The sequence below is a fragment of the Emys orbicularis genome, chromosome 17 (assembly GCF_028017835.1).
Source record: "Emys orbicularis isolate rEmyOrb1 chromosome 17, rEmyOrb1.hap1, whole genome shotgun sequence".
NCBI classification, from domain to species: Eukaryota; Metazoa; Chordata; order Testudines; family Emydidae; genus Emys; species Emys orbicularis.
In genome coordinates, this window is record NC_088699.1 from 3,164,766 (window position 1) to 3,173,496 (window position 8,731).

Consider the following 8,731-nt stretch of genomic DNA (forward strand, 5'->3'; position numbering starts at 1 on the left):
GATAGATACTATAGAAAAGACCATCCCTCAGGGGCCAACACAGGATTATCCCTTATAAATCTGATTGTACTTAATACAAGTGGTTCTCAACCAGAGGTCCAGGGCCCCCCGGGGGGCTGCGAGCAGGTTTCAGAGGATCCACCAAGCATGGCCGGCATTAAACTCACTAGGCCCCAGGGCAGAAAGCCAAAGCCCCGCTGCACGGGACTGCAGCTCTGGGCCCCAAGCCACACCACCCAGGGCTGAAGCCAAAGCTTTGCGGTGCCCCCTGTGGCATGTGGCCCCAGGCAATTGCCCTGCTTGCTACCCCCTAATGCTGGCCCTGGCTTTTATATGCAGAAAAACAGTTGTTGGGGCACAGCTGGGCCAAGGAGTTTTTATAGCATGTTGGGTGGGGCCTCAGAAAGAAAAAAGGCTGAACTCCTGCTTTATACAACTGAGTTTTAAATGTCCTAATGGATCAGGCACCGACTCCTTTCCTTGGAGAGACTGTTCCACAGTCTAAGGAGTCGCATCCTTAAAGAAGATATTGTATTATATTCAGCCTACAATTTCCCTTTTTTAAACTTCTTCCATTACTGCTACTTATACACCCTTTCTATCACTACAAAGCACTTTCCATTCCCTTACACCCTTTAAGCTCTAGGAAACAATCATCATGCCCCCTTATCACTTATGTAAGTTCTGCATATTTGTCTCTTTATCGCCTTCCTTATACATCATCCCCCCTAGTCCATCACTATTACTCCCCTCTGAATCGCCCCCCTTCATTTGTCTCTATTTAGTTACATTCTTTAGCTGATATTTTACAGAACTTTGAAGATGAAAAGTGCCAGGGAAGTGCTAAGTATTATTGTCATTATCTTTCTGGGATGCAAGAGGTAGATCCAGTATTCTACGTGTTGTTTCATCAGTGCCTGACAGAGTGGGACCATCACCTTCCTACTCCAACCCATGATGCCATAGCATAAAGAGCCCAAAGCTGCACTGTGTGTTTGTTTGCCTTCTTGGTGCTATGTGGCACTGCACCCTCCTGTGTAATTTGCCACCATTTCCTGTAGGTGTTTTCAGGGCATTGCTGCTTTCAAGTTTCTCTCTCCCCATTGAACACCTGTGTTTGGATTATATGACCCCCAGATGCATTTGGAAATCCTCAGAGCTTTTCTAAAGACTTTCTCTGCTGACTTACCTTTCTCCTACAAACCTCCTTTTGCCCTCCCCATGGTATTCCTGTCCCTCAGCTTTGCAGCAGCAGAAGAGGGGAAGCCAGTCCATGTTCCAAGAGTTCAGTTCCATGGAAATATCCACTTCTGGAACTATGACCGGGCAGAACGGGAGAGGAGAGGCTCATTCCTGGTGCTGCCACTGCAGGATTCCCGATGGAGGACCTTTGGGATTCTAGGACTTGACACCCTGCGGGACCAGTGTGAGCAAACCATCTTTCTAACCCACGAGATCGGTTTCTATCAGGTGGGCACAATAACAAAAGCAGGTTCATTAGATGCTTCAAACAAGCAGTTTGGGACTGCATGGACTTCATGTGCCTCGCTGTGAATGGGCAGCAGCTGTACAGTTAGAAAATGCACTGTAAATCCATTTTACTCTCTGGGGTGAAAATGGCACAAATAGACCAGTATTATCCCTGTATCAGTTATTTATTTAGGAGGCTTCGCCTCTAAATGTGAATGATGAACTACAAACAGATTTGTACTAACTTAATAGTTATTAGCACTTATTTACTGAACATAGTGGTTGCAATTTATCAAGTGATCCATCCACTATTGTCCAGTCCCAGCTTTTGGCAGTCAGAGGTTTAAGGACACCCAGGGCATGGGGTTGCATCCCTGACCATCTTGGTTAATAGCCATTGATGGACTTCTCCTTCATGAACTTAGCTACATACTTGTGTCATGAAGCTGTTCACTTTATACTTTTTGGACTAATTGCAAACCACTGCACTTCAGGTTCCTTTACCAGTGTTTCCAAATATCCAGATGTTTCAGGCTTGATCAGGGAAAAAATCTTCTTCTCTACAGTCCCTTAAAACTTTCGGTATCAGTTCTTCACGTGTTTCTACTTTGCTAGTTGATCATGATTCAAATTAGTGGAAGTCAAGCTGGAGATAGCATCAGCAGCCAGGTACTACAGCAATGGGTGCAGTAGAAATAGAATCTGGAAAATCTCAGTGGATGTTAAGATACAATAGGAAGAAAGGGAACTTTACAAAGATACACAGTCAATCAAAAAATGATAGCTGGTACACAGGCTAGCCCCTATGCATACATCACTTATTCCTTAGTTTTCTCTGTTTGATATTCCCCCCCGCCCTTCCTTTTATTTACCTGGACAGAATGCTACTAAATAACTGCTGTTGGAACCAGCCTCATTGTAGTTACCCCTCTTGGCCAGGAGGGAGCACAATATGCCAGCACTGGGAGGGAAGTCCTACCTTCTCAGAGATCACTGGACCTCCAATCATTCAGCACTCTGGTACTGGCCTGGGCCCCTGAACTCTGGGGTCTCATTTGACAAGGGCAATCACAGGATAGCTTTGTATTCTTAAAAAGAACAGGAGTACTTGTGGCACCTTGTTAGACTTGTTAGTCTCTAAGGTGCCACAAGTACTCCTGTTCTTTTTGCGGATACAGACTAACACGGCTGCTACTCTGAAATCTCTGTATTCTTAGAGATTCTCTCCTTTAAAGGCAATTTTGATAGACTAATTTTTGTTGTTGTTGCTTAATTTGCTATGAAAACGTCCCCGACTTTATCGCTAAGTCATTTAGAGGGTTCTGTTTCCATAGGGGGTTTCCCACGTATTCAGCGAAGCCTACCACCATGTCCACACACTGGAAAACATATTGCAGGTTGCATTCACTGCTGTGGGCTGGCTCTGCACCAGGGCACCCACCATCCGCAACATCACTACGTACCTGGTGGAGCCTGGCAAAGATAAGGTATGCCTAGTCCTTTCACGTTAGTCTCAGACCACTTCACAGAAGAGATCTCTTGCTATAATAGTGATGGATTGGTCTAGTGCAGTTTGGCAGGGATCAACCATTGTTAGCTCAGTTTGGTTCCCAACCAAGATTAATCCTGCCAAAGATTCTAGTACCTGATACAAGATTCTGTGGAAGGAAAGGGAAGGAAGGTTCCTTCTCTAGGGGATGCCACTTTTCATTCTTGCTGTCCCTTATGGTGATCTTCCTTCAGCCAAGAAAGGCTGGTTGGGATTCCCTTCAGTTCCTGCATTAAAATCAGCAGCAGCACCCTCAGTAAGCTTCTCCTATGAGCTAAAGGTACTGGACCTTTAGTACTCCTGGCTCCTACCAGCCAATAGAGCAAGATACCAGACCCAGTAGTGCATGCAAAGCAGCCTGTGGAAGTATAGAACAATACCCACATGGTCACCATGCTAGCCCATGCATCAGTTGTCTGTCAACTCAGTCCTAAAAGGGAACTGCTCTACTGTGGAGGAAAAGTACCAGCCAAGATTATGGCATGGAAAGGGAAAATGGTTAATGTTCTGGCTCTTCATCCTGAAACAACATCAGCAGGCAAAATGTAAATACAAATCCGGAGGCAGACTGCTCGCAATTAGCTAGCATGTAAGGGCAGCCCACTCGCCTGCAGTTCAGATTCCAATTATGCAGCAGGCACTGAGACACTGGGATGCTTGTCAGCTTACCTCAAACTGAATTAGGTAGATAAAAAGCAAGAGGATGAAATGTTTGGGACTGAGCTTGTGTTATGGTCACTGCTGCAGCCACCGCTCAGCTGCTTCCCTGTGATAAACAGGTTTCCCACTGGCAACTTATTTTTCATTCCAGGCTTTACATTTTCATCTTGTTGGCTGCCCATTTGTCATATTATTTGCTTCCTAAAGATGGCTGTGTGCTTTTCATCTGGCAAGATACACCGACATGAGCACTGGGTCTATGGAAGCTATTGTACTGTGGGAACTGAAGTGAAAATGAACTGTCCATAGGTAGCCCCCTCACTAGGCTGAGGCTCATCCACCTGTTGGCATCCTTCAGGACTGGAGCACGGGGATAAGTTTAATTAGGCCAGTCGAAGGAAGATGTTGTACATACCTGTGGTGCACTGTGAGTGCTAGAATCTAGGGCTGTGGGGACAAAAACACACCTGGTTAGAAACTGGCCTTAACTCATCCCACTAAGGGTGAATGTGAGTGAGAGCTCTCCCCTAAGAAGCAAGCAGTGGTTCTCTCTCTAAGCTTCAAAGTGGATGTTCGTTTCCTGAATGCAACAAAAATACCCTTTCCTCTTTTAAAGACAAGCGACTACATTTTGCGCAAGATGATGACTACAGATCACTCTGGGCATATGGAAATCCACTCCCCTCCCACTGTTCTCCGCAGGAGAGAAAATATCTTCAGGTGGGTTTGAGACTCTTCCGCCATCTGTAGGCATTTACAGTAGTCATCCATGCCTATGCTGTAACCCATGCAAAGCGCACTCAGCGGAGGTGAACTAAGAAAAGCTCTGTGGCTAGACTTGCTGCTGCATTCTTGTCTTGGCTACTGTCACATGCAGGAGGCTGGCTGCTGGATAGAAGATTAGGCTGATAGGTTAAGTCCAATTGTAATGTCCGGCCTACTGCTGGCAGAATATGCATACACTTTGTATACAGTCCGTGGGAGTGGTGTCTATATCACATGCTCTCTCCCATGGTATCTGGTGTGTATGTGATAATTATCCAGGGTTAGGAATCTTTTCTTTGGGCTAGATCCTGTAAACATTCAATACCAAGCATAATGCTTACTCACATGAGTAGTTCCATATACTTCAAGAAAGCACTGTGTCTGGTAGTGACTGTTTGCAGGGCAAGGCCCCATATCTTGAGCATTCTGTTCTTTAAATTAATGTATCTTTTTTCCTGGTTCTGTTATCCTCATTTCCTCTGAAACATCCTACTATGTAGTTATTGCCTTCAACTGCCAAGGTCCTCACAGGCTAGGCTTCCCTTGCTGATGAACTTAGTCAAGAAGTTACTTGCTGTTCCAGCAGATGTTTTTACTTTTTGTGAAACTCCACAGAGCAAATGTCAACATTACTATGAACTGGACACTGTGTTTGCAGCAATAACACAACACTAACTTAAGTGTTTATTAAACCCTTACGATTCTCAATACTAGACTAGGATGAGCAGGGTTGTGCTCCAAAGTGCTATTTCTCTCCTTCCAATATGGCTGGAATGATGTCTATATCTGTCTGCATGTAGGCTGCAGGGAAGAAAGCAGCTGTTTCAGTAATATAAAAATTCCTTCCCAACAGCAAGGTATGTACGGTCCTTCACTGCAAATGCTACAGTAGTTGCCAAAAAGGCTGGAGTTGTAGCATTCATGATCTTGTCCTCACTTTGCTGTCATTTCAGAGATTACCTCTTCAAGTGCACAGACAGTTCCGAGGTCATTAGCACCTTTGCCTATGGAGAGCCTCACATTGCAGTTCCACTCCGTGAGCCAACAGGACGGGCCTTTGGGGTGTTTGATCTCAGCCCTGCACATTACCAGGGGTTACCACCTTATGAGCACAAAGACCTGCAGATAATGCTGAAGATGGCCCAGGCAGCCTGCTCCAAGATACTGAAGGAGTCTTCAGGGGAAACAGACCCAATCTATGTCCTAGGTACTGTGCATGCAGGGCCAGTATGGTTTCTTTGGCTGATATTAGGAATCTCAGTAAAATTTCAAGCAAGACAGCACTCGGACAAGTACAAAAATACAAATAAGAATGTACTTTAGTCATTTAAACCAAGTTTAAGTGAACCCCAAATCTCAGCAGACTCTGGGGAAAACAGCAAGGGAGGAAGACTGTTTCAGAGGCTCTGGCCCAGCTCCTCACAGATATGTATTCCAATTTGTTAGGTGGATCTAACAACCTTTGAGGATCTGGGCCTGTGTGTTCTTCAGGGTTGCTTGGAATGGAATCCAGATCATGAGCTTTGCCTCCCTTCCCCTGATCCATATACATTTTGAAAACACTGACAGACTCCCTGGGGTAAACAGACCATTTGTGAATACTATCTGTATTAGAACGGGAAGGGAAAGTTAATCATAAGGAGGGCAGACCCCTACATTCAAAACCTTACATCTTCAGTAGCAGGTGTTTCTGAGTCTCTCTTTGAAAGGTTGGCTTGTGATTCCAGTTGCAGAGCACGTTGCAGATTTGAGGCGCGCGCAGATTCTCTTCCATCGGCTAATGCTGCAGGACTTGCGTGAGTGTATCCAGAAACTCAATCCCGAGTCCTTTGCCGCCATAAAGAGCTACGCAGAGCCACCAGCCATGGTGCATAATGTCCTAAAGGCTGTGCTGCTTCTTTTCTACCCAGAGTGGGTAGGTTCGGAGAAGATTGAGAACTGGAGTCATTGTGTACTGGTGAGAAATCGAGTTCTTGAGCCACTCTCTGTCTAGGCAAACAACCCAAAAAGACACAATGGGACTTGCCAAGGGTGATATGAGAAAGAAATAAGCTCCTGGAGATATGTGCAGTGGGGAGGCAGTGGGCCTAAGGGGTTAACAGGCCAGATTTCATTAAGAGTGGAGAATGGAAAAATGAACAGAGTCCCTTCTGGCCTTAAACTCTATGAATCTATAAGATATATCTATGCCTAAGTAGTAGATAAACAAGGAGAAAATATCTATTTCCTACCAAGTTCCATGAACTAACTGCAACATTAATTTACCATGAATATCTCTAAAATATAATATGGAATGTGATTTGCTATAAAACTTCAACAGATTCTACCAAAAAAAACCCCTGATTTCAATGTGCCTTCTGCCCTCCTATCTACTCCCTGTCACATTCCTCTTCTCCTCCTGGCTCTTTCTCATCCCTCTGTTTCTTTCCAGTTCCTTGCCATAACCAACTGGTAATTTAGATTTGTTTGTTTGTTTGTTTGTTTCAATATTAATAAAGTTCCATAGTAAACATAATTCAAGAAGGTGAATTACAAGCCTGGACAGCAGAACTGGGAATGATGATTTCTGTTTCTACAGGGTTTTAGAGAGGTGTTATATATAGCAAAGGTGTCCCTGTAAAATACAAATCTAATGTATATCTCTCTGTATAAATAGACACTCACAGAGAATACGGTTGAATAAACAGATGTAGCATTACAGTCAAATTACTATTATATTGGAGGGAAATTTTATCATATTAAGAACCATTGGAAGACTTATAGGTTCCCTCATCCCTTTGCTCCTCGTACGCTCACTCGCCTGCCCTCCCACTCTTCAATTTTTCAGTCTTCCCAGTCTCCTGCCATCATACCTCCACTCCCTTCTGCCTCTCCATCTCCATCAGTGTTCCCAAAACTTCCCACCAGTTTGGCTTGGCTACCTTTAGTAACTTTGTAACCTTTTACTGTTTTTTTCCTGACCACCCTGTGATTCTATTCTCTGCACTGCAGAAGCTTGATGGTGATTTGATTCAGAAGATTTGCTGCTTTGACCCAACTGCCACATATATGCAGGTTCAGACGGGGCTGCTGGCTAACTGTATCAAAGGTATATATCAAAAACGAATTCTGGGGTCACATGCTGCAGCTAAGCATTGTCTCAATGAACTCTCCGCTGAATTTTTGGCGCCCCAACTAATTAAACCACAGACAAAGCATTCTAAACATCTGTAGAATCTTTTTGATCAATAAGAAAGACAGCCCTGCTAAGTATGATATCAAAACTCACAGCTCTAAGAGATGGCAGCCAATCTGCTTTGAAATGGGTTCCATCACCACATGTCGGAGAACAAAAGTTACTTTGATGAGTAAACTCTTTTTGTATACATTTCAGGCTGCTCTGACTTGTACCAGGGAACTGACCCAGGTCAGAACAGCACAAAATGGGTAATCACCATCTTTGTAAACAACAGCCCACAGACACACCAAGTGCTTGTTGGCTACAAGTAAGAATCTGGGCCTCAGTCTGTCTTTCTCTCTCTCTCTCCTCATGAGGATGAGCTTTCCAAGGTGGTAGGACATGGAAGAGGCTGTTATAATTCTGAACATCTGTAACAGAAACACGCAGGTTTCCTATTGACTTGTGTTTAGATTTTTACAACAGCATCTTTTTATATTAACCCCCACCCCACCCCACCCCACCCCATCCCAATACTCTTTCATTTGTTTAAAGAACAAACTGTCCTTTGCTGAACTGATGCTAGATGGAGGGTCTGTTAAAATCAGATGAGCAGTTGGCACTCACTAACTAAACTTGGTTTGTTTATTGATACTACTTTGACATGTATCTTTTTATAGATCTAGCCGAGGCATGAACAGTAAACATTTAACCAGGCCTGGCTCCTTCCCTTCTGATATTAAACTAATTTATTGGAACAAGAAGAGCAGCCCCACGTGGCCCCTCTTTCCCCACAATTCAAGCCCTGGATATAGATGGAGAGAATATAGATCTGCATTTGTAAAAGACAAGCTGCTGCTATTCTACAAAGGAACAGTTACCTGGCATGTAACCTATTCTGGGACTCAAACCAATTAGGATTTAGGAACTGAGGAGACAATTCAGTGGTCTAATGGCAAATACCACTGACAGTCATATATATCAATTTCAAAATGTATTACAACATTCACGTAGATACACGTTCCTGTGTTTTCCTCGCATGCTCCACACACCTGTACTGTAATATAATATGAATCACTTAACTGCCTACACCATGTACCAGTAAAGCAACAGAGAGCTGCAAAATACAA

The 8,731-nt window shown here is 44.1% G+C and overlaps 1 protein-coding gene across 1 annotated transcript in view; it reads left to right on the forward strand.

The window, feature by feature from the left end:
• Nucleotides 1-7,933, forward strand: part of EFCAB5 (EF-hand calcium binding domain 5) — a 45,976-nt gene extending 38,043 nt beyond the window's left edge. Inside the window, exons 14-20 of the mRNA XM_065418502.1 lie at nucleotides 1,242-1,470; nucleotides 2,805-2,957; nucleotides 4,296-4,399; nucleotides 5,398-5,651; nucleotides 6,172-6,359; nucleotides 7,436-7,532; nucleotides 7,818-7,933. Coding sequence (XP_065274574.1) covers nucleotides 1,242-1,470; nucleotides 2,805-2,957; nucleotides 4,296-4,399; nucleotides 5,398-5,651; nucleotides 6,172-6,359; nucleotides 7,436-7,532; nucleotides 7,818-7,933 — 1,141 coding nt within the window. The remainder of the gene's footprint in view (nucleotides 1-1,241; nucleotides 1,471-2,804; nucleotides 2,958-4,295; nucleotides 4,400-5,397; nucleotides 5,652-6,171; nucleotides 6,360-7,435; nucleotides 7,533-7,817) is intronic.
• Nucleotides 7,934-8,731: the final 798 nt, after the last annotated feature.